Genomic DNA, 24,913 nt, shown 5'->3' with positions numbered 1-24,913 from the left:
GTAAGGGCGACACAGATGGCAGGGAGGAGTACGAGGGACACTAGAAAGGAAAACGGTCAGGGCTTCACCAGGGATTGGGTGCATTCCTTTCTCCCTCTAACAGAGGTTATCAGTAACCGGGCTGGTCGCTGGGAATCAAGAGCAAGCAAAACAGGCGTGATCTCTTCTTCCTCACGGACCACGGGGTAAACTTACCTACCTGAAACTGGATGTGAAAGGCGACGACGGCCATAAGCGAGAGGTGCGTGGTGTCACGTGAGCTACGGTAGGGGGACGTGATGAGTTGAGTCGGTAAGGGGACGCTTTCTTGACCAAGTGACACCTGAGAAGAGATGAGAAGGGTGAGGCGGCATCAGTCAGCTGCAAACTAAACAGAGGGACACTTCCTGCAGAGGGGCAGCACGGGCGATGCGCCGTTGTAAGTATGCAGGCCTGAGAGGAGGCCACTGTGGGCAGGATGATTGAGAATGAAAGGAAGGAGCTGCAAGACGAGGCCGCAGAGATCACGCTCCACCCTGCCCAGGGGATGCCCTGCCCTGCGGACTAGCACACCCAGAGAGAGAGTACCAGTGCACAGCCAGATGAGAAGCCCGCTCGAGAACGCAAGCCAACGCTGCTTCTTTCGCCAAGAAAGTCTTGCCTGGTAAACTAAACAGCGTATCCATAGAGCGGACACGTGATTTACATTCTGAAGCAGGCGCCCCGCCTTACGGAACGGCGACGGTTCTCAGGGGGGCCGGGCAGGAGCCGCTCCGCGCGTCTGTGCCAGGGACCCACCCGCCTGCGGGACCTCCGGCCGCCTCGCAGGAAGCTACGACGCCCAGTCCCGCGGCTACCTGTGCAGCGAGGTGTACTCCGCGGACGCGTGCCACACACACTTCAAGCGGGAGCGCGGCCTGAGTGGCAAGGCGAGAGGCCGGCCTGCCGCGCAGACCAAGAAGGCGCTCTTCGGCCTGGGCCTAGGTGCTTGCGCCGCCCCCCTGGGCCTGCCGGGCTCTGAGGGCCCTGCCCTGGACCCCCTGCCCCCCTGCCCTTGGTTCAGTCACAGCAGAGGTGGCCACACCCACACCCTCTGTGACCTCGGCGTTCCACCCTCCTGCAGCCCCGCCCGCCCCCCTCCGCCGGTTGCCCTGGGCTACGGAAGCTGCATCCTGGGGCCAGGGGGTTCCCAGGAGGCCAAGGGAAGACACGATGGCCTTCAATGAGTCGCAGAGGCCTTACGTGGCCTTGTGTGGTTGGGCTCACCTCTGACGTTTCAGTGAACTCTGCGAGAAGACAGGGACCTACCTGCAGCCTCACAGTTGGGCTCCACGGTAAGGTGTGCGGGACAGACCTCAAACTGACCCACGGCATGGAGCAACACCCGCCATCGAGAGGTCTACAAGAGAGCCGCTGCAGCTAGCCCACAGGTCCGAGAAAACTAGATTCTTCTTTACGTAAGTGAGTTTTGGGGAGATTTGTTGCAAAGCATTACCACAGCAAGAGCCGACTAATACAACGTTCTCCAAATCACTGCCATGTCCACGGCTGCCACCGAGCCTACGTGTAAGGCACCTGTGTCCTCGAACTTTGAGAACTCCTGAATTCTCGGTGCCTCTCCAACACAATGTACGTGGCTAAGGTGTCCCCAGATAACTTCACTAACGTACCACCGAGACCGCCCTAAGCTTTTATTGAACGCAATGCAACGCTCTTTCTATTCGTTTTCCGTTTCGACGTCGGTAAAATGCTTTCCGTCAATCTAAAAGGATGGAAAATTGGCACAAAACACTCTGCGGATAGTTGTTTTTCACAAAGGAAAATCACAAACGAAACAGGCATTTCACCGGGTGTAGAGCACTAACGCCCCCTGGTGCCTCTAAATGCCAAGTGAACAGAGGCGCTTAATTAAATATCGAATCCCAGCTCTCTCCGCTTGAGAGGGAGAGCAAGCCATTCTCAAGTGGAGGAGGGATGTTTTCAGCAGCTATCTGCAACATTCTGTGGACCTGGCCACTGTGTAGCTACAAAGAAACCTTTTGTCTGAGGAAACTAACTAAAGAAACTTGAAAGTGGAAAAAGAGAGAAAGAAGGAGACAATACCCTCTTCTTGGTGACTCATTCACTTATTCGTTCACTTACCAAAGCAAATATCCACTACGTGTAGAGAGTACTGTGCTGAAAACCGCACAGAACACGGAGACGTACCCCCATTCGCAGGGAGGTTAGATACCAGAGAGGGAGACAAGATGTAGATTACCTTACGGCCGTTCCGCACATGTCTTGTTAAACAGTTTACAGCTTCAGGGGAGAGAAGGGATCCAGAAATCGCCTGGATTCTCAGTGAAGTCTTCCCAGAGAAGCAGGTGCAAAATAGGTGGACTGGAAGAAACAAAACAATTAACCTCGTGGGTAGATATGAAACGGAGCAGAGGTGCACAGATATTTAGACCCCGTTCTTCCTTGAAACGTCTAGAAAGTGAAACTGAAGCCAAATTACGGAGGGCCTTGAGTGTCAGTCTTAGGAGCTTGGCCGTATGGGGATGACAGCGGGTGCCACGGACGGCTCGGAAGAGGGCAAGGGCATAACCCAAGAGCCCTGGGAGGTGTAGGAGAGGTCGCAGCGAGGGAGGTAGAAAGGCATGCGATTCTCCGAAGCAGTCACCGTAAGCCAGGTGTAAACTCATAACCGGTAGACGCGGAGTAAGGGCGACACAGATGGCAGGGAGGAGTACGAGGGACACTAGAAAGGAAAACGGTCAGGGCTTCACCAGGGATTGGGTGCATTCCTTTCTCCCTCTAACAGAGGTTATCAGTAACCGGGCTGGTCGCTGGGAATCAAGAGCAAGCAAAACAGGCGTGATCTCTTCTTCCTCACGGACCACGGGGTAAACTTACCTACCTGAAACTGGATGTGAAAGGCGACGACGGCCATAAGCGAGAGGTGCGTGGTGTCACGTGAGCTATGGTAGGGGGACGTGATGAGTTGAGTCGGTAAGGGGACGCTTTCTTGACCAAGTGACACCTGAGAAGAGATGAGAAGGGTGAGGCGGCATCAGTCAGCTGCAAACTAAACAGAGGGACACTTCCTGCAGAGGGGCAGCACGGGCGATGCGCCGTTGTAAGTATGCAGGCCTGAGAGGAGGCCACTGTGGGCAGGATGATTGAGAATGAAAGGAAGGAGCTGCAAGACGAGGCCGCAGAGATCACGCTCCACCCTGCCCAGGGGATGCCCTGCCCTGCGGACTAGCACACCCAGAGAGAGAGTACCAGTGCACAGCCAGATGAGAAGCCCGCTCGAGAATGCAAGCCAACGCTGCTTCTTTCGCCAAGAAAGTCTTGCCTGGTAAACTAAACAGCGTATCCATAGAGCGGACACGTGATTTACATTCTGAAGCAGGCGCCCCGCCTTACGGAACGGCGACGGTTCTCAGGGGGGCCGGGCAGGAGCCGCTCCGCGCGTCTGTGCCAGGGACCCACCCGCCTGCGGGACCTCCGGCCGCCTCGCAGGAAGCTACGACGCCCAGTCCCACGGCTACCTGTGCAGCGAGGTGTACTCCGCGGACGCGTGCCACACACACTTCAAGCGGGAGCGCGGCCTGAGTGGCAAGGCGAGAGGCCGGCCTGCCGCGCAGACCAAGAAGGCGCTCTTCGGCCTGGGCCTAGGTGCTTGCGCCGCCCCCCTGGGCCTGCCGGGCTCTGAGGGCCCTGCCCTGGACCCCCTGCCCCCCTGCCCTTGGTTCAGTCACAGCAGAGGTGGCCACACCCACACCCTCTGTGACCTCGGCGTTCCACCCTCCTGCAGCCCCGCCCGCCCCCCTCCGCCGGTTGCCCTGGGCTACGGAAGCTGCATCCTGGGGCCAGGGGGTTCCCAGGAGGCCAAGGGAAGACACGATGGCCTTCAATGAGTCGCAGAGGCCTTACGTGGCCTTGTGTGGTTGGGCTCACCTCTGACGTTTCAGTGAACTCTGCGAGAAGACAGGGACCTACCTGCAGCCTCACAGTTGGGCTCCACGGTAAGGTGTGCGGGACAGACCTCAAACTGACCCACGGCATGGAGCAACACCCGCCATCGAGAGGTCTACAAGAGAGCCGCTGCAGCTAGCCCACAGGTCCGAGAAAACTAGGTTCTCCTTTACGTAAGTGAGTTTTGGGGAGATGTGTTGCAAAGCATTACCACAGCAAGAGCCGACTAATACAACATTCTCCAAATCACTGCCATGTCCACGGCTGCCACCGAGCCTACGTGTAAGGCACCTGTGTCCTCGAACTTTGAGAACTCCTGAATTCTCGGTGCCTCTCCAACACAATGTACGTGGCTAAGGTGTCCCCAGATAACTTCACTAACGTACCACCGAGACCGCCCTAAGCTTTTATTGAACGCAATGCAACGCTCTTTCTATTCGTTTTCCGTTTCGACGTCGGTAAAATGCTTTCCGTCAATCTAAAAGGATGGAAAATTGGCACAAAACACTCTGCGGATAGTTGTTTTTCACAAAGGAAAATCACAAACGAAACAGGCATTTCACCGGGTGTAGAGCACTAACGCCCCCTGGTGCCTCTAAATGCCAAGTGAACAGAGGCGCTTAATTAAATATCGAATCCCAGCTCTCTCCGCTTGAGAGGGAGAGCAAGCCATTCTCAAGTGGAGGAGGGATGTTTTCAGCAGCTATCTGCAACATTCTGTGGACCTGGCCACTGTGTAGCTACCAAGAAACCTTTTGTCTGAGGAAACTAACTAAAGAAACTTGAAAGTGGAAAAAGAGAGAAAGAATGAGACAATACCCTCTTCTTGGTGACTCATTCACTTATTCGTTCACTTACCAAAGCAAATATCCACTACGTGTAGAGAGTACTGTGCTGAAAACCGCACAGAACACGGAGACGTACCCCCATTCGCAGGGAGGTTAGATACCAGAGAGGGAGACAAGATGTAGATTACCTTACGGCCGTTCCGCACATGTCTTGTTAAACAGTTTACAGCTTCAGGGGAGAGAAGGGATCCAGAAATCGCCTGGATTCTCAGTGAAGTCTTCCCAGAGAAGCAGGTGCAAAATAGGTGGACTGGAAGAAACAAAACAATTAACCTCGTGGGTAGATATGAAACGGAGCAGAGGTGCACAGATATTTAGACCCCGTTCTTCCTTGAAACGTCTAGAAAGTGAAACTGAAGCCAAATTACGGAGGGCCTTGAGTGTCAGTCTTAGGAGCTTGGCCGTATGGGGATGACAGCGGGTGCCACGGACGGCTCGGAAGAGGGCAAGGGCATAACCCAAGAGCCCTGGGAGGTGTAGGAGAGGTCGCAGCGAGGGAGGTAGAAAGGCATGCGATTCTCCGAAGCAGTCACCGTAAGCCAGGTGTAAACTCATAAACGGTAGACGCGGAGTAAGGGCGACACAGATGGCAGGGAGGAGTACGAGGGACACTAGAAAGGAAAACGGTCAGGGCTTCACCAGGGATTGGGTGCATTCCTTTCTCCCTCTAACAGAGGTTATCAGTAACCGGGCTGGTCGCTGGGAATCAAGAGCAAGCAAAACAGGCGTGATCTCTTCTTCCTCACGGACCACGGGGTAAACTTACCTACCTGAAACTGGATGTGAAAGGCGACGACGGCCATAAGCGAGAGGTGCGTGGTGTCACGTGAGCTACGGTAGGGGGACGTGATGAGTTGAGTCGGTAAGGGGACGCTTTCTTGACCAAGTGACACCTGAGAAGAGATGAGAAGGGTGAGGCGGCATCAGTCAGCTGCAAACTAAACAGAGGGACACTTCCTGCAGAGGGGCAGCACGGGCGATGCGCCGTTGTAAGTATGCAGGCCTGAGAGGAGGCCACTGTGGGCAGGATGATTGAGAATGAAAGGAAGGAGCTGCAAGACGAGGCCGCAGAGATCACGCTCCACCCTGCCCAGGGGATGCCCTGCCCTGCGGACTAGCACACCCAGAGAGAGAGTACCAGTGCACAGCCAGATGAGAAGCCCGCTCGAGAATGCAAGCCAACGCTGCTTCTTTCGCCAAGAAAGTCTTGCCTGGTAAACTAAACAGCGTATCCATAGAGCGGACACGTGATTTACATTCTGAAGCAGGCGCCCCGCCTTACGGAACGGCGACGGTTCTCAGGGGGGCCGGGCAGGAGCCGCTCCGCGCGTCTGTGCCAGGGACCCACCCGCCTGCGGGACCTCCGGCCGCCTCGTAGGAAGCTACGACGCCCAGTCCCACGGCTACCTGTGCAGCGAGGTGTACTCCGCGGACGCGTGCCACACACACTTCAAGCGGGAGCGCGGCCTGAGTGGCAAGGCGAGAGGCCGGCCTGCCGCGCAGACCAAGAAGGCGCTCTTCGGCCTGGGCCTAGGTGCTTGCGCCGCCCCCCTGGGCCTGCCGGGCTCTGAGGGCCCTGCCCTGGACCCCCTGCCCCCCTGCCCTTGGTTCAGTCACAGCAGAGGTGGCCACACCCACACCCTCTGTGACCTCGGCGTTCCACCCTCCTGCAGCCCCGCCCGCCCCCCTCCGCCGGTTGCCCTGGGCTACGGAAGCTGCATCCTGGGGCCAGGGGGTTCCCAGGAGGCCAAGGGAAGACACGATGGCCTTCAATGAGTCGCAGAGGCCTTACGTGGCCTTGTGTGGTTGGGCTCACCTCTGACGTTTCAGTGAACTCTGCGAGAAGACAGGGACCTACCTGCAGCCTCACAGTTGGGCTCCACGGTAAGGTGTGCGGGACAGACCTCAAACTGACCCACGGCATGGAGCAACACCCGCCATCGAGAGGTCTACAAGAGAGCCGCTGCAGCTAGCCCACAGGTCCGAGAAAACTAGATTCTTCTTTACGTAAGTGAGTTTTGGGGAGATTTGTTGCAAAGCATTACCACAGCAAGAGCCGACTAATACAACGTTCTCCAAATCACTGCCATGTCCACGGCTGCCACCGAGCCTACGTGTAAGGCACCTGTGTCCTCGAACTTTGAGAACTCCTGAATTCTCGGTGCCTCTCCAACACAATGTACGTGGCTAAGGTGTCCCCAGATAACTTCACTAACGTACCACCGAGACCGCCCTAAGCTTTTATTGAACGCAATGCAACGCTCTTTCTATTCGTTTTCCGTTTCGACGTCGGTAAAATGCTTTCCGTCAATCTAAAAGGATGGAAAATTGGCACAAAACACTCTGCGGATAGTTGTTTTTCACAAAGGAAAATCACAAACGAAACAGGCATTTCACCGGGTGTAGAGCACTAACGCCCCCTGGTGCCTCTAAATGCCAAGTGAACAGAGGCGCTTAATTAAATATCGAATCCCAGCTCTCTCCGCTTGAGAGGGAGAGCAAGCCATTCTCAAGTGGAGGAGGGATGTTTTCAGCAGCTATCTGCAACATTCTGTGGACCTGGCCACTGTGTAGCTACAAAGAAACCTTTTGTCTGAGGAAACTAACTAAAGAAACTTGAAAGTGGAGAAAGAGAGAAAGAATGAGACAATACCCTCTTCTTGGTGACTCATTCACTTATTCGTTCACTTACCAAAGCAAATATCCACTACGTGTAGAGAGTACTGTGCTGAAAACCGCACAGAACACGGAGACGTACCCCCATTCGCAGGGAGGTTAGATACCAGAGAGGGAGACAAGATGTAGATTACCTTACGGCCGTTCCGCACATGTCTTGTTAAACAGTTTACAGCTTCAGGGGAGAGAAGGGATCCAGAAATCGCTTGGATTCTCAGTGAAGTCTTCCCAGAGAAGCAGGTGCAAAATAGGTGGACTGGAAGAAACAAAACAATTAACCTCGTGGGTAGATATGAAACGGAGCAGAGGTGCACAGATATTTAGACCCCGTTCTTCCTTGAAACGTCTAGAAAGTGAAACTGAAGCCAAATTACGGAGGGCCTTGAGTGTCAGTCTTAGGAGCTTGGCCGTATGGGGATGACAGCGGGTGCCACGGACGGCTCGGAAGAGGGCAAGGGCATAACCCAAGAGCCCTGGGAGGTGTAGGAGAGGTCGCAGCGAGGGAGGTAGAAAGGCATGCGATTCTCCGAAGCAGTCACCGTAAGCCAGGTGTAAACTCATAACCGGTAGACGCGGAGTAAGGGCGACACAGATGGCAAGGAGGAGTACGAGGGACACTAGAAAGGAAAACGGTCAGGGCTTCACCAGGGATTGGGTGCATTCCTTTCTCCCTCTAACAGAGGTTATCAGTAACCGGGCTGGTCGCTGGGAATCAAGAGCAAGCAAAACAGGCGTGATCTCTTCTTCCTCACGGACCACGGGGTAAACTTACCTACCTGAAACTGGATGTGAAAGGCGACGACGGCCATAAGCGAGAGGTGCGTGGTGTCACGTGAGCTACGGTAGGGGGACGTAATGAGTTGAGTCGGTAAGGGGACGCTTTCTTGACCAAGTGACACCTGAGAAGAGATGAGAAGGGTGAGGCGGCATCAGTCAGCTGCAAACTAAACAGAGGGACACTTCCTGCAGAGGGGCAGCACGGGCGATGCGCCGTTGTAAGTATGCAGGCCTGAGAGGAGGCCACTGTGGGCAGGATGATTGAGAATGAAAGGAAGGAGCTGCAAGACGAGGCCGCAGAGATCACGCTCCACCCTGCCCAGGGGATGCCCTGCCCTGCGGACTAGCACACCCAGAGAGAGAGTACCAGTGCACAGCCAGATGAGAAGCCCGCTCGAGAACGCAAGCCAACGCTGCTTCTTTCGCCAAGAAAGTCTTGCCTGGTAAACTAAACAGCGTATCCATAGAGCGGACACGTGATTTACATTCTGAAGCAGGCGCCCCGCCTTACGGAACGGCGACGGTTCTCAGGGGGGCCGGGCAGGAGCCGCTCCGCGCGTCTGTGCCAGGGACCCACCCGCCTGCGGGACCTCCGGCCGCCTCGCAGGAAGCTACGACGCCCAGTCCCACGGCTACCTGTGCAGCGAGGTGTACTCCGCGGACGCGTGCCACACACACTTCAAGCGGAAGCGCGGCCTGAGTGGCAAGGCGAGAGGCCGGCCTGCCGCGCAGACCAAGAAGGCGCTCTTCGGCCTGGGCCTAGGTGCTTGCGCCGCCCCCCTGGGCCTGCCGGGCTCTGAGGGCCCTGCCCTGGACACCCTGCCCCCCTGCCCTTGGTTCAGTCACAGCAGAGGTGGCCACACCCACACCCTCTGTGACCTCGGCGTTCCACCCTCCTGCAGCCCCGCCCGCCCCCCTCCGCCGGTTGCCCTGGGCTACGGAAGCTGCATCCTGGGGCCAGGGGGTTCCCAGGAGGCCAAGGGAAGACACGATGGCCTTCAATGAGTCGCAGAGGCCTTACGTGGCCTTGTGTGGTTGGGCTCACCTCTGACGTTTCAGTGAACTCTGCGAGAAGACAGGGACCTACCTGCAGCCTCACAGTTGGGCTCCACGGTAAGGTGTGCGGGACAGACCTCAAACTGACCCACGGCATGGAGCAACACCCGCCATCGAGAGGTCTACAAGAGAGCCGCTGCAGCTAGCCCACAGGTCCGAGAAAACTAGATTCTTCTTTACGTAAGTGAGTTTTGGGGAGATTTGTTGCAAAGCATTACCACAGCAAGAGCCGACTAATACAACGTTCTCCAAATCACTGCCATGTCCACGGCTGCCACCGAGCCTACGTGTAAGGCACCTGTGTCCTCGAACTTTGAGAACTCCTGAATTCTCGGTGCCTCTCCAACACAATGTACGTGGCTAAGGTGTCCCCAGATAACTTCACTAACGTACCACCGAGACCGCCCTAAGCTTTTATTGAACGCAATGCAACGCTCTTTCTATTCGTTTTCCGTTTCGACGTCGGTAAAATGCTTTCCGTCAATCTAAAAGGATGGAAAATTGGCACAAAACACTCTGCGGATAGTTGTTTTTCACAAAGGAAAATCACAAACGAAACAGGCATTTCACCGGGTGTAGAGCACTAACGCCCCCTGGTGCCTCTAAATGCCAAGTGAACAGAGGCGCTTAATTAAATATCGAATCCCAGCTCTCTCCGCTTGAGAGGGAGAGCAAGCCATTCTCAAGTGGAGGAGGGATGTTTTCAGCAGCTATCTGCAACATTCTGTGGACCTGGCCACTGTGTAGCTACAAAGAAACCTTTTGTCTGAGGAAACTAACTAAAGAAACTTGAAAGTGGAGAAAGAGAGAAAGAATGAGACAATACCCTCTTCTTGGTGACTCATTCACTTATTCGTTCACTTACCAAAGCAAATATCCACTACGTGTAGAGAGTACTGTGCTGAAAACCGCACAGAACACGGAGACGTACCCCCATTCGCAGGGAGGTTAGATACCAGAGAGGGAGACAAGATGTAGATTACCTTACGGCCGTTCCGCACATGTCTTGTTAAACAGTTTACAGCTTCAGGGGAGAGAAGGGATCCAGAAATCGCCTGGATTCTCAGTGAAGTCTTCCCAGAGAAGCAGGTGCAAAATAGGTGGACTGGAAGAAACAAAACAATTAACCTCGTGGGTAGATATGAAACGGAGCAGAGGTGCACAGATATTTAGACCCCGTTCTTCCTTGAAACGTCTAGAAAGTGAAACTGAAGCCAAATTACGGAGGGCCTTGAGTGTCAGTCTTAGGAGCTTGGCCGTATGGGGATGACAGCGGGTGCCACGGACGGCTCGGAAGAGGGCAAGGGCATAACCCAAGAGCCCTGGGAGGTGTAGGAGAGGTCGCAGCGAGGGAGGTAGAAAGGCATGCGATTCTCCGAAGCAGTCACCGTAAGCCAGGTGTAAACTCATAAACGGTAGACGCGGAGTAAGGGCGACACAGATGGCAGGGAGGAGTACGAGGGACACTAGAAAGGAAAACGGTCAGGGCTTCACCAGGGATTGGGTGCATTCCTTTCTCCCTCTAACAGAGGTTATCAGTAACCGGGCTGGTCGCTGGGAATCAAGAGCAAGCAAAACAGGCGTGATCTCTTCTTCCTCACGGACCACGGGGTAAACTTACCTACCTGAAACTGGATGTGAAAGGGGACGACGGCCATAAGCGAGAGGTGCGTGGTGTCACGTGAGCTACGGTAGGGGGACGTGATGAGTTGAGTCGGTAAGGGGACGCTTTCTTGACCAAGTGACACCTGAGAAGAGATGAGAAGGGTGAGGCGGCATCAGTCAGCTGCAAACTAAACAGAGGGACACTTCCTGCAGAGGGGCAGCACGGGCGATGCGCCGTTGTAAGTATGCAGGCCTGAGAGGAGGCCACTGTGGGCAGGATGATTGAGAATGAAAGGAAGGAGCTGCAAGACGAGGCCGCAGAGATCACGCTCCACCCTGCCCAGGGGATGCCCTGCCCTGCGGACTAGCACACCCAGAGAGAGAGTACCAGTGCACAGCCAGATGAGAAGCCCGCTCGAGAACGCAAGCCAACGCTGCTTCTTTCGCCAAGAAAGTCTTGCCTGGTAAACTAAACAGCGTATCCATAGAGCGGACACGTGATTTACATTCTGAAGCAGGCGCCCCGCCTTACGGAACGGCGACGGTTCTCAGGGGGGCCGGGCAGGAGCCGCTCCGCGCGTCTGTGCCAGGGACCCACCCGCCTGCGGGACCTCCGGCCGCCTCGTAGGAAGCTATGACGCCCAGTCCCACGGCTACCTGTGCAGCGAGGTGTACTCCGCGGACGCGTGCCACACACACTTCAAGCGGGAGCGCGGCCTGAGTGGCAAGGCGAGAGGCCGGCCTGCCGCGCAGACCAAGAAGGCGCTCTTCGGCCTGGGCCTAGGTGCTTGCGCCGCCCCCCTGGGCCTGCCGGGCTCTGAGGGCCCTGCCCTGGACCCCCTGCCCCCCTGCCCTTGGTTCAGTCACAGCAGAGGTGGCCACACCCACACCCTCTGTGACCTCGGCGTTCCACCCTCCTGCAGCCCCGCCCGCCCCCCTCCGCCGGTTGCCCTGGGCTACGGAAGCTGCATCCTGGGGCCAGGGGGTTCCCAGGAGGCCAAGGGAAGACACGATGGCCTTCAATGAGTCGCAGAGGCCTTACGTGGCCTTGTGTGGTTGGGCTCACCTCTGACGTTTCAGTGAACTCTGCGAGAAGACAGGGACCTACCTGCAGCCTCACAGTTGGGCTCCACGGTAAGGTGTGCGGGACAGACCTCAAACTGACCCACGGCATGGAGCAACACCCGCCATCGAGAGGTCTACAAGAGAGCCGCTGCAGCTAGCCCACAGGTCCGAGAAAACTAGATTCTTCTTTACGTAAGTGAGTTTTGGGGAGATTTGTTGCAAAGCATTACCACAGCAAGAGCCGACTAATACAACGTTCTCCAAATCACTGCCATGTCCACGGCTGCCACCGAGCCTACGTGTAAGGCACCTGTGTCCTCGAACTTTGAGAACTCCTGAATTCTCGGTGCCTCTCCAACACAATGTACGTGGCTAAGGTGTCCCCAGATAACTTCACTAACGTACCACCGAGACCGCCCTAAGCTTTTATTGAACGCAATGCAACGCTCTTTCTATTCGTTTTCCGTTTCGACGTCGGTAAAATGCTTTCCGTCAATCTAAAAGGATGGAAAATTGGCACAAAACACTCTGCGGATAGTTGTTTTTCACAAAGGAAAATCACAAACGAAACAGGCATTTCACCGGGTGTAGAGCACTAACGCCCCCTGGTGCCTCTAAATGCCAAGTGAACAGAGGCGCTTAATTAAATATCGAATCCCAGCTCTCTCCGCTTGAGAGGGAGAGCAAGCCATTCTCAAGTGGAGGAGGGATGTTTTCAGCAGCTATCTGCAACATTCTGTGGACCTGGCCACTGTGTAGCTACAAAGAAACCTTTTGTCTGAGGAAACTAACTAAAGAAACTTGAAAGTGGAAAAAGAGAGAAAGAAGGAGACAATACCCTCTTCTTGGTGACTCATTCACTTATTCGTTCACTTACCAAAGCAAATATCCACTACGTGTAGAGAGTACTGTGCTGAAAACCGCACAGAACACGGAGACGTACCCCCATTCGCAGGGAGGTTAGATACCAGAGAGGGAGACAAGATGTAGATTACCTTACGGCCGTTCCGCACATATCTTGTTAAACACTTTACAAGTTCAGGGGAGAGAAGGGATCCAGAAATTGCTTGGATTCTCAGTGAAGTCTTCCCAGAGAAGGAGGTGTAAAATAGCTGGACTAGAAAAAAAAAAATTAACATCATGGGTAGATTTGAAACGGAGCAGAGATGCACAGATAATTAGACCCAGTTCTTTCTTAAAAAGTCTAGAAACTGAAATTGAAGCCAAATTATGGAGGGTCTTGAGTGTCAATCTTAAGAGTTTCGCTGTATTGGGTTGACAGTGGGTGCCACGGATGGCTCGGAAGAGGGCAATGGCATAACCCAAGAGCCTTGGGAGGTGTAGGAGAGGTTGCAGGGAGGAAGATAGAAAGACATGCGAATCTCCGAAGCAGTCATCGTAATCCAGGTGTAAACTCATAAACGGTAGACGCGGAGTAACGGTGACACAGATGGCAGGGAGGAGTACGAGAGACACTAGAAAGAAAAACGGTCAGGGCTTCTCCAGGGATTGGATACATTCATTTCTCCATCTAACAAAGTTTATCAGTAACTGTGCTGGTCGCTGGGAATCAAGAGTAAGCAAAACAGGCATGATCTCTTCCTCACGGACCATATGGTAAACACCTACCAAAAACTGGATGTGAAATGTGATTAAGGCTGTAAGCGAGAGGTACGTGGTGTTATGTGAGCTACGGTAGGGGGACGTGATGAGTTGAGTAGGTAAGGGGACACTTTCTTGGCAAAGTGACACATGAGAAGAGATGTGAACAGTGAGGCGGCATCAGTCAGCTGCAAACTAAACAGAGGGACACTTCCTGCAGAGGGGCAGCACGGGCAATGCGCCGTTGTAAGTATGCAGGCCTGAGAGGAGGCCACTGTGGGCAGGATGACTGAGAATGAAAGGAAGGAGCTGCAAGACGAGGCCGCAGAGATCACGCTCCACCCTGCCCAGGGGATGCCCTGCCCTGCGGACTAGCACACCCAGAGAGAGAGTACCAGTGCACAGCCAGATGAGAAGCCCGCTCGAGAACGCAAGCCAACGCTGCTTCTTTCGCCAAGAAAGTCTTGCCTGGTAAACTAAACAGCATATCTAGTGGACATATGATTTCCTTCTGAAGCAAGCTCCTTATCTTACAGAACGGCACCAGTTGTCCACCGGAAGCCATCCTTTGACTCCACATTTTAGACCATGGTGAGGAGGTTAGTCTTTATCCTAAGAGCAATGGAAAGTCACAGACGGATTTGAAGTGGAGATGGTGGTGTCTGCATCATGGAACATGTATTGGAAGGCAGCCAGAGTCAGCAGAAAGAAGATGAGGAAGTTTGTGCCTGAAACACTTAACCTCTTGTTGAAATAAGAGGTATCCTCTTCAGGTGAGAGAGCAAGGACACACAACAGAGTCTAGTGGGACATGAAAAGAGTGGAGAAAGAGTCATTGTTAACGGCTATAAGTAAGGGAGTAGAAAAAAGAAATGGGGACCACATGTCAGTTAAAATAAGACAGCCTATGTTGTTTCCATAGCTCTGTGACTGGATCTAACAAAACACATTGCTCTGAAAGCAGGTCCAGAGAAGATAAATGTTAGAGATGCGCAGAATGCATCTGCAGTGAGGTTCCATGGGATGGTAAAATGGCTTGGCAGTCTGGGTATAATGTTGTCATGATGGACCAGCAGTCAACTACAGGGAACCAGAGGTAAAATGATAAACTGTATTCTAGTCAAACTTACACTCACCAGAGCCCGGAAGGAGGAGAGCCCGTGTCTTGTGCTGCCCAGTATCCATGTCCCTCCCAGCTCAGGTATTGGCAGGGAAGCCCAGGCATCTTGTCTTGGGCCAGGCACGCACCTGGCTTGTCAGAGGGTCCCAGAGGTGCTGTGGGGAGGCAGCTTTTGCTCACCATGTTCAGGGAAGCTACAACACACCAGATACTGAAAGGAGAACCAAAGCCACTATTAAGATATAATTCAACTGTCTCCCAGTCCAGCAAGGGGTCCTGTTAGCACCGTATCAGTGCAACTGGCGTCACCCCACCCCAGGACCAAGCCAAACGAACGCCTCTCCAGGGGCCTCGAGACCCCACGACCTGGGCCACACACACGGGAGCATCACTCAGCTATGCAAAGGGGTGAAGCCCTGACACTCACAACGTGGACGGACCCTGAGAACACGATGCTCAGTGAGAGAAGCCAGACACAGAAGGACACACAGTGTGTGATTCCATTGATGGGAAACGTCCAGAACAGGCAGATCCACAGACACAGAGTGTCAGGGGCTGGAGCAGGGGACTGCCGGCCCTTTGCGCTGATGGAATGTTCTGGAATTAGAGGTGAAGGCTGCACAGCTCTGTGAATATAGTAAAAGCCATTAAATTGTACACTTCATGTGGGTGAGTTCAGTGGTGTGCGAATGCTATCTCGGCAAAGCTGTCATTTAAAAAGACACAAAACCCACAACACTCAGCGCAGCTCCTCCTCCCCTTGTCCCGCCCCTTCACCTGGTGTCTGTCCCAGACCAGGTGTGGGCCCAGCGTGTCCTGTGGCCCCAGCACCTGCTCTCCGGTGGGACCCTCACTCAGCCTGCAGGGTGAGCACAGAGCAGACGCCAGGGAGGCACCTGCACACCAGGGGAAACGTGAGCCACCACCACCATGGGACATGCAAATCCTTCCCTAGAGCTCCCCGCCCCAAGCCCCATGACTCCTGCCATCCCCGTGGGCACCACCCCGTGGCGGTCCCCCCCCCCAGGGACACAGCCTGCAAAAACCCCTTCCCCACCCAGGAAAAGACGTGTCAGGTTTTTAAAGGACCAGCGTTCTCAGAGGTAACCTCTCTCACACACCGGCTGCCCGTGCACCTGGTGTGAGCCTGACGTGCTTTCCCGACATCGGCCGCGTACCCCATGACTAACTGAGGGGATTCAAACGGAAGCCCCTCAGAGATGAGGAGGCGTCGTCATCCAAGGTCAATACTCAGTGAAGCACGCAGCCTCCGACCTCCCAACTGCAGCTCACGGGAACCTGTGACTCGGGAGCCCTGCCAGGCGCCCTGGACAGGAAGAGGGCCCGGTCCGACACAGGGGCGCTGAGGAACAGAGCCCCGGGCTAGGCACCGCGACAGCGGCCGTGGGTGGGGAGAGAGAGTCTGGGAAGGAACAAGAAAGGCGGGCAGTGAGGGAGGCACTACAGAGCCACGCATGAGCTGCGGAGGACCATGGACAGGCACCCGGCATGTCCTCTGTTAACACCCTTGGGACCGCTTGACGCCATGGGCGTGGCAGGAGACCCGGCTGGTGGGAACGGCAGGGACAGCTTGAGGGGACAGAGAAGACGTCAAAGAGGCCTCCAGGCAGCACCCTGAGTGGGAGGAAGGAAACAGGACTGTCATCCCACAGCCAGGGAGAGAAGGCGCACGCACTGGGGAAGAGTGCCAGGACCACGAGAGGAGGACACAGCAGAAAGAAAGAGGGAGGAGAGGGGATTCCTGGGAGACATGCGCCGGGCCCGGGGCCCAGGGATGTGCAGACACAGCCAGTCACACCCTACTGGTCCCCAAATCCAAAAGGGACACCAAACACTCTGTATCTTGATTGTACCAATGCCAATGAAATCATTACATCGGTGCGTAGCTTTGTAAGATGCCACCATCGGGAGAAACTGAGTAAAGAGAACGTGGGATGTGTCCGACCTATTTCTGACGGCTGTGCAAGAATCTACGATAATCTCAAAATAAAAAGTTTAATGTAATTAAGGAAAAAAGGACGCAGCTCCTAGAGGTAGACTGGGGGCCGGTCCCCTGCAGCTCCCAGCCGCCTCCTGCCTAGTGAATATCCAAAGGGCCGGCTGGCTGCCTCTGGCCCCTCCCACCAGGAACAGAGTATACAGGCGGCATTTGGATGTTAGGGACCAAAGTATGAAAGCTAACAGGCACGTACATACGGAATACCAGGCTTTTCCCGGTGATCCCTTCCTCTTCAAAGGGGCTACTTCACCCACGGAAAGTCCTCAAAGGGTTAACCTGCCTTCCACCTGAGCTCAGATTAGGCAGGACTCACACCAGCAGAGGTCAGATCAGAAAATGTTTTCTGAGTCACAGGGAGGGATGGCTCACTCACCCTCCCACTTCAGCTACTACCCACTGTGGAGTGAAGGGTGTGACTGCTCAGCGGGCATTCATCAGAGACTCGTGGGCTCTCAGGAGGAAGCCAGAAGCAGGCGGGGACACTCACGCTGGGGCCGCTCCACGCCCACAGCCTCAGTGAGTCACGGAGGGGAAGGACCACTGCACGCCCTTGCTGGCTCCTGCCCTGCCATCAGGCAGCCGAAGATACCACCTGCTTCCTCCTGAGCTGAGACCCGGTTTTCCCACCAAAAGAAGGACCATCCTGCTTTAGAAATGCCACCGTGAGCTATAAGTAGATATCTGGGAACTCTCAGTCACAGAAGGAACAAAATTCGCCCTGCACCTCACCCTCCTATTTGTCAATTGCGCAAAAGCCCATCTTGGAGGCTGGACATTTCCGAGTACAGGCGGTTGTGGCTGTTTACACTTCCTCCTGCGGGTGCCCCCACCTCAGAGAAACCACCCACACTTCCCCCAGGGCAAATCTGGCAGCCCCACTCTCTGGGACCTCAGTTGATCCCATATACGGGGCACTACACCTCAGCTGAACTTCTGTGTTTATAGATCACCTACCGTCCTTAGTTCATAAGTTTTGAGAATAAGAATACTGTCACCCTCAGAATGGGAGAAAATATTTGCAAACGAATTAACGGACAAAGGATTAATCTCCAAAATATATAAACAGATCATGCAGCTCAATACTAAAGAAACAAACAACCCAATCCAAAAATGGACAGATGACCTAAATAACCATTTCTCCAAAGAAGACATACAGATGGCCAAGAAGCACGTGAAAAGCTGCTCAACATCACTAATTATTAGAGAAATGCAAATCAAAACTACAATGAGGTATCACCTCACACCAGTTAGAATGGGCACCATCAGAAAATCTACAAACAACAAATGCTGGAGAGGGTGTGGAGAAAAGGGAACACTTTTGCACTGCTGGTGGGAATGTTAATTGATACAGCCACTATGGAGAACAGTATGGAGGTTCCTTAAAAAACTAAAAATAGAATTACCATTTGATCCAGCAATCCCACTACTGGGCATATACCCAGAGAAAACCATAATTTAAAAAGACACATGCACCCCAATGTTCACTGCAGCACTATTTACAACAGCCAGGTCATGGAAGCAACCTAAATGCCCATCGACAGATGAACAGATAAAGAAGTTGTGGTACATATACACAATGGAATATTACTCAGCCATAAAAAGGAAAGAAATTGAGTCATTTGTTGAGACGTGGATGGATCTAGAGACTGTCATACAGAGTGAAGTAAGTCAGAAAGAGAAAAACAAATATCGTATGTAAACGCATGTATGTGGAACTTAGAAAAATGGTACAGATGAACTGGTTTGCAGGGCAGAAGTTGAGACACAGATGTAGAGAACAAACGTATGGACACCAAGGGGGGAAAGCCACAGGGGGGTGGGGATGGTGGTGTGTTGAACTGGGCGAGTCGGATTGACATGTATACACTGATGTGTATAAAACTGATGACTAATAAGAACGTGCTATATAAAAAAATAAATTAAATAAAATTCAAAAATCAAAAAAAAAAAAAAAGAATACTGTCTACTGTCCTCCGCGACCCCTGGAACACTCACTCTAAATATCCAGGAGGTGCTTGCAGAATGAATGAATCAATGAACAAACAAGCTCACTCATTTCAAACGTGCGGTCATGTGAATAACCTGACCTTCTAAGAAGTTAAGCTTCTGGAAGGAGCCCATTTTCTTAATGTATTCAGCATCGAGTCATCACAAAATATGAACTCTTATAAAGTACTGCCCCCTCACTTCCCATGAGAAAGCAAAATTCCTCAGCAGGGAAATGGGAGGGTAGCAGACATTACCCGCAAAGCTTTAGGAAGGCTGCAGCTCGCTGAGCACTTCACTAGGGCCCCTGACCGCCTGCCTGATAGTAGGACAGACACACCAGGAATGGCTGCTGACCGGCAGAAAGAGCACCCGGCCAGGCAGGCAGCACACCCTGCACCCTGCCAAGCGAGGTCCAGCCAGCAAGGGAAAGACGCTCTCTCCACTTCAGAACCGCCCACCACTAGAAAGCCAGGTCCTGCCAGGGCCTGGACACACGAGGCCTTCCTTACAAGGGTTACAAATCTGTGGCCTTGCTCTGCCTCGAATAAAAGACAGAGACGGGGACAACATGACCATCTCCAGATGAACCTTCAACTTCGTTTCAAGTGCCTGGGTGCTGGGTCACAGTGCATTTCTAAACTCTTCCAATACTCAAAAATACCAATTTCTAAGATGCAGAAGGTTGTTAAACATACACTTAGCACAGATTCCAGTCCCACTCCTGAGTATTTTCTCAAGTGAGGTAAAAACCCAAGTTCACATGGAAACCTGCCCTGGGATGTTTACAGCAGCTTTATTCCTGATCCCCTCAAAACTGGAAACATCCCACAAGTCCTGCCACCCGCAGGCGAATGGACAAACGCATCATGGAATACAACACAGCCAGAAAAAGGAGTGGCTTCTCATACCCGCAACAACAGGGATGACGGACTTCCCTGGTGGTCCAGTGGCTAAGACTCCGCGCTCCCAATGCAGGGGGTCCGGGGTCCATCTCTGCTCAGGGAACTAGATCCCGCACGCTGCAACTAAAACATACTGCATGCGCCAATGAAGATCCCATGTGCCGCAACTAAGACCCGGCACAGCCAAGTAAATAACTAACTAAATCAATGTTTAAAACAACAACAAAAAAAACAAACCTGGGATGAATCTCGCATAGGTTTTGCTGAGCCAAAGCAGCCAGAATTGAAAAGCTACATGCTGTTGTTCCGTTCATCTGGCTTTCTGGAAAAGCCAAAACCTTAGGGACAGAGAGGAGATTAGTGGCCAAGAGGCTAGAGGCGCGCTGGCGCCAAAGGGCAGCAAGTGGGATGACAGGATTGCTCTGCCGCCTGACGGCGATCATCTGTCAAAACTCCTACAACTGTGCACTACAAGTGAACTATGCTTCACGGCTACTAAGGATAAACAAATTAATACATTTTGAAAAATGCGCCGGCCAGCCAACCGGTGCATGACAAGTGCAGTAAGAGGGGCGGGGAGGCGAGGCAAGTGGATCAGCTGGAGTTCTGAAGGCTCTCCCCACTTTCAGTTTCCCTCCCCTGGGATGTCTCCCCGCCCTGCCCACTGCTCAGGCCGCCCACCCGGGCCACCCGGAGTTACCCAACCGGAAAAGCCAGAGCCCAGGCTCAGCCGCGCCTCCGGGCACAGGAAGGGCAAAAATAGAAAGCGCCAGTGCGCGGTGGCGGGCTGGAAACCCTCGGACCTCAGATAACTGCGGAGAACCGGGGCCCGGGAGTCAACATCGGCTCCCAGGCGGTCCCAGCGTCCCGACCCCGACCCCGACCCCGGCCGCGACACACTTTCCACGAACTGACACACACGGAGCCCGCGCGAGGGCCGGGTCGCCTGGAGGCCGGTCCCCCGCAAGCCGAGCGCACGAAAGAGCGCCCCAAAGGCGCCGGCCCAAGGCGCCCGCTGCGCTTTCCCTCCGGAAGGTGGGCTGCAGGGCCCAAGCGTAAACCCTGAGACAAGGAACACGCGCACCACGCCGCCACGGGGGACGAGAGGCCGGGTGTCCACCTAGCCGGACACCCTGCATTTCTGGACTCACCGGACGCCTGTGTAAATTTACGTCTGGCGTGTCATTTTCCAAAGGCCACTCAAGATCAGGGGACAGAATGCCTCCTCTCCAAGTGTCCTGCCAGCCCACCCACTCAAGATCAGAGGGACAAAATGCCTAACTAAAACAAAACAGAAACACAAAAAAATTGGAGTGAGGGAGGAAAGGGTGCCCTGAAAAATAAAAAAAGAACTAAGCACGTTGACAGCGCTAAGAATAAACTACCAGGAAAAAGAAACCCTACATGTCAGATCCTAAAGTACAGAAGGGCAAGCCCGCCGGCATTCCAGGCCCGGGGGGACCGGGGTCCCCAGCCCTGCAAAGCCAACCGCAGACCGGCTCAGGCGCCCCTCGGAAGCACGGGGTCCCCGCGGCTGAGTCTGCGCCCCCGGCCGGCGCCGGCTCCCCTCTGCCCACCCTGCGCGCGGGGGCTAGAAACTGCCGCGGAGAACCACTGCGGGGCGGGAAGGGGGCCTCCAAACAGGGTCTGGCGACTCGAGTCGCTCCGTTTCTCGGTGGGCTCAGTACGCGCCGTGGGGGAAGAGGGGCGGGGGCCCGGGAGGAGACGGGCGGCACTTACGTAGACCGGCAGCGGCCACGGGTAGACGGCGGGCTCGGCCCCCACGAGCGACTCCAGCCTCAGCTCCAGCTTCTCCCCCATGTCTTCGCGCGCGGCCCCCGCACCGTGCTAGTTTGGCGGTTGGCGGAGGGGCGCGGCGCCGCCGGCGGGGGCGGGGCAGACGGGAGGCTGAGGGGAGGGTGCCTGGCCTGGGCCTCAGCTGCCGCCGCCGCGCTCCCATCCGGCCCCCGGCTCCCTCTTTGCGGTCACAGGCCCGGGGCCTCCAGCGCTGTCGCCAACTCGGGCCGGCGTGAGGCGAGCACAACAGCCGGGGGCCGGGCTGAACCACTCGCGGCACGCGCGGACCGCCCCGTGGACTCGCACGCTCTCACGCACGGACGCACGCACGGACGCACGCACGCACAGACGCACGTCTTCGGCTGCCCCTGGCCACCCTCACCGGCCCGAAGCGGGGAGCCGGGAAGACTCCTCAGGGCCAGTGGTGGCGGGTTCGACTCCCGCACTTGACACACCGTGACACACACCCTCCCCCCCAATAATAAGACTATAATTCCTATTAAATATGACAGCCAGAATCCCGGCTTCTGTTCACAAAAATGCCGTGTATTTAGCCTATGCTAGGCACCAGACCGCGGACGCTCAGTACTGGCAAAAAAGGAAATGCCCTGCCCTCATAGCACTGCCATTTTAATTGGAATAGTAGTGACAATGGTCAAGGGAGAAAATAAAGTGTCATCATCGCCACGGGGATGGTTAATCTCATGTGCGCACTGCGTGGGGCCCCGGCAACCACAAACATTATTCCAGATGTGGCCAGGAAGGTATTTTTCAAGAGAGGTTAACACTGAAATGGGTCCACTTTGCATAAAGGAGATTGTCAATGCCACGGTGTGGGTGGGCCTTGTCCATCACTTGAAGGACTGGAGAGAAAAATGAGGTTCCCTAGAAAGAGGGAACTGTTCCTCCAATGGCCTTGGGACATCAGCTCTTCCCTGTGTCTCCAGCCCAGAGTCCTGCCCTGACTTGCCTGCCTCACGGTCACATGAGTCAACTCCTTAAAACAAAACTATATATGTAAAAATACTGAATATATACAAGCCTATTAATTTGTATATGTGTGTATACATATTATATATATGTATACACGTTTATATGTGCGTGCGTTTGTAGTATATGTGTAAGTACTATATACAGTATACATACAAGCCTATATATTTGTATGTACATATTGTATACATGTATGTATGTGTATATATATAGTATACACATTATAAACGTGAACATGCTGTATATATATATTGATATACGGGTGTGTATATATATAGTATATGTACACTGTATGTATGTATACAGTGTATATTTATATATAGGTGTGTCTCGATTTTTTTTAACTATGGACATCCAGTTGTTTCAGCACTATTTGATGAAAAGACTATCTTTGCTGCATTGTATTGTCTTTGTTCTTTTGCCAAAGACCAGTTGATTGTATTTATGTGGGTCTGTTTTGGGGCTCTTTATTCTGTTCCATTGATCTACTTGTTGTTTCACCAGTACCACCCTGTCTTGATTACTGCACCTTCATAATAAGTCTTCAAGCTGGGTAGTGTCAATCCTTCAACTGTGTCCTTCAATGAGGTGATAGCTATTCTGGGTCTCTTGCCTCTTCATATGGACTTTAGAATCAGTTTGCCAATATCCATAAAATAACTTGCTGGGATTTTGATTGGGATCGCACTGAATTTCTATAGATTAACTTAGAAAGAACTGACATTTTGAGAATACCGAGTCTTCCTATTCATGAACATGCAATATCTCTCCATTTATTTAGTTATTCTTTGACTTCATTCATCACGGTTTTGTAGTTTTCCTCCTATAGATGTTGTACATATTTTATTAGATTTATATAGAAGTATTACATTTTTGGCAATGCTAATGTAAATAGTGTCAGGTTTTTTTTAAATCTATTCCACTTGTTCATTTTTGGAATATAGGAAAGCAATTGCCTTTTGTATATTAACCCTGGATCCTGCAACCTTGCTATAATCACTTATTAGTTACAGGAGTTTTGGGTCAACACTTTAAGATTTTCTACATAGATGATCATGTCACCTGTGAACAAAGACAGGTTTATGTCTTCGTTCTCAATCTGTACACCTTTTATTTCCTTTTCTTGCCTTATTGCATTAGCAAGGACTCGCAGCACAATATTGAAAAGTTATAATAAAGGAGGACATCCTTGCCTTGTGCTTAATCTTAGTGGGAAAGCATTGAGTTTCTCTCCAGTAAGTATGATGTCAGCTATTGGTTTTTTTGTAGATCGTATTTATCAAGTTAAGAAAGTCCCTCTCTATTCCTAGTTTACTGAGAGTTTTTCTCATGAGTGCACGCTGGATTTTGTCGAATGCTTCTTCCGCATGTATTTATATGTTTTTTTTCCTTTATTTGTCTTGGTTGGATTATATTAATTAATTTTCAAATGTTGAACCAGCATTATGTACCTGACACAAATCCCGTTTGGTCATGGTATATAATTGTTTTTATACTTTTTTGGCTTCAATTCGCTAACATTTTGTTGAGAATCTCTGACACAATTTTTATCACATTTCTACTATAAAAGGTTTGGGATTCTAACGAATTTAAGCTATTAATTAGTCTTATCAAATTGTGCTTTTTATTCAAAGATACACCATAGCAGAACCCTGAGGGAATGGATGGTGAATGGTAAGGCCTGAATTTACACTTCTTTTAATCCTGAATCCTGAATCCGTCTCTCAACAAGTGTTCACGGTTGATGTTTATTTTTTTGGAAATTAGACATAGTTCACTCCATTCATTCATTCAACAGATTCTACAGCAGAAGGGAGGCTCCTAAGGAGGTAGGGTGTATTAGTGGGGCTGCAGGTTATTACAGGGAATGCAAGCAAGGACTCATAATGGAGACGGTGATATTTGAGGAAAGACCTAAAAAAGTGAGTGGATGAGTACTGTAGATAGTAAAGACAACAGCAATTCAGGTAAAGGGAACAACAAGTGAAAATGTCTTCCTACTATAGTTGTTGAACATCAAGGACTAAAGAGTATAAGGTGTTTGGAAAAGAGTGAGCAAGGAGTAGAGGTGGAGGAGATGAGATCAAACATATAATGTGGAGGATAATCATGGTGCAACTTTCCAGCATTTTAAGAACTTCAGCTTCAACTATGATGAAGGGGAAGACACTGAAGTCACGTAATTCTTCTGACTTAGATTCTCAAAGTGTTCTCCAGCCACTGTGTTAAGGACACAGTTCAGAGGGATAATAATTAAGATGACAGACAACGAAATCTTAATCCTGAGTGGTAACAGTGGAAAAATCGAGAAACTGTCAAATTCTGGTCCTATCTCAAAGATAGGGCTGACACATTGTGCTTGTGTACTGGATGTGAAAGGAGAGAGAAAGGAAAACGTCAAACATGAATCACATTCTGTAACTGAGCACCAGGAAGAATGGAGCTGCGCTTTTCTGTTTTGGAAAGTCTACAGGAAAAGCATGAGTGACTATGTGTGTATTTGATTGCAAGCTATATTAAG

General features: G+C 52.6%; 2 protein-coding genes across 9 annotated transcripts in view; both read right to left on the bottom strand.

Moving 5' to 3' along the window:
- LOC125964774 (metabotropic glutamate receptor 7-like) overlaps positions 1 to 24,913 on the bottom strand; it is a 775,781-nt gene that overhangs the window by 551,175 nt on the left and 199,693 nt on the right. The window lies entirely within an intron of this gene.
- Positions 12,974 to 21,718, bottom strand: LOC125964775 (uncharacterized). 8 transcript variants are annotated; one of them, XR_007478047.1, is made up of 5 exons: positions 20,757 to 21,312; positions 19,843 to 19,943; positions 15,122 to 15,320; positions 14,711 to 14,905; positions 14,089 to 14,375 (listed from the first exon to the last, which is right to left on the bottom strand). XR_007478047.1 is itself a non-coding variant. In XM_049711364.1 (4 exons), the coding sequence occupies exons 1-4, from the start codon at positions 21,563 to 21,565 to the stop codon at positions 13,011 to 13,013; spliced, it is 651 nt and encodes a 216-aa protein (XP_049567321.1). In that variant the 5' UTR covers positions 21,566 to 21,718; the 3' UTR covers positions 12,974 to 13,010. The 8 variants fall into 8 exon arrangements, 1 of the variants encoding a protein (XP_049567321.1); XM_049711364.1 differs by lacking the exons at positions 14,089 to 14,375; positions 19,843 to 19,943; positions 20,757 to 21,312 and adding exons at positions 12,974 to 13,089; positions 21,346 to 21,718 and having other exon boundaries at positions 15,135 to 15,291; XR_007478043.1 differs by lacking the exons at positions 19,843 to 19,943; positions 20,757 to 21,312 and adding an exon at positions 21,346 to 21,718.

Source organism: Orcinus orca, chromosome 1 (assembly GCF_937001465.1).
Source record: "Orcinus orca chromosome 1, mOrcOrc1.1, whole genome shotgun sequence".
In the NCBI taxonomy this organism is placed as follows: Eukaryota; Metazoa; Chordata; class Mammalia; order Artiodactyla; family Delphinidae; genus Orcinus; species Orcinus orca.
Note: the sequence above shows the minus strand (reverse complement) of the source record. Positions and strands in the feature narration are given on the sequence as shown.

Bases quoted from the DNA above. Each gene is read 5' to 3' on its own strand.
- LOC125964775 (XM_049711364.1), bottom strand. From the start codon at position 21,565: ATGGGAGCGCGGCGGCGGCAGCTGAGGCCCAGGCCAGGCACCCTCCCC. The intron at 15,292-21,345 runs GTAAGTGCCGCC...CTCTAATTCCAG, and splicing joins CGTGGCCGCTGCCGGTCTAC to AACATTCCATCAGCGCAAAG. The intron at 13,090-14,710 runs GTGAGTGTAAGT...TTTTTTTTCTAG, and splicing joins TCTCCTCCTTCCGGGCTCTG to TCCAGCTATTTTACACCTCC.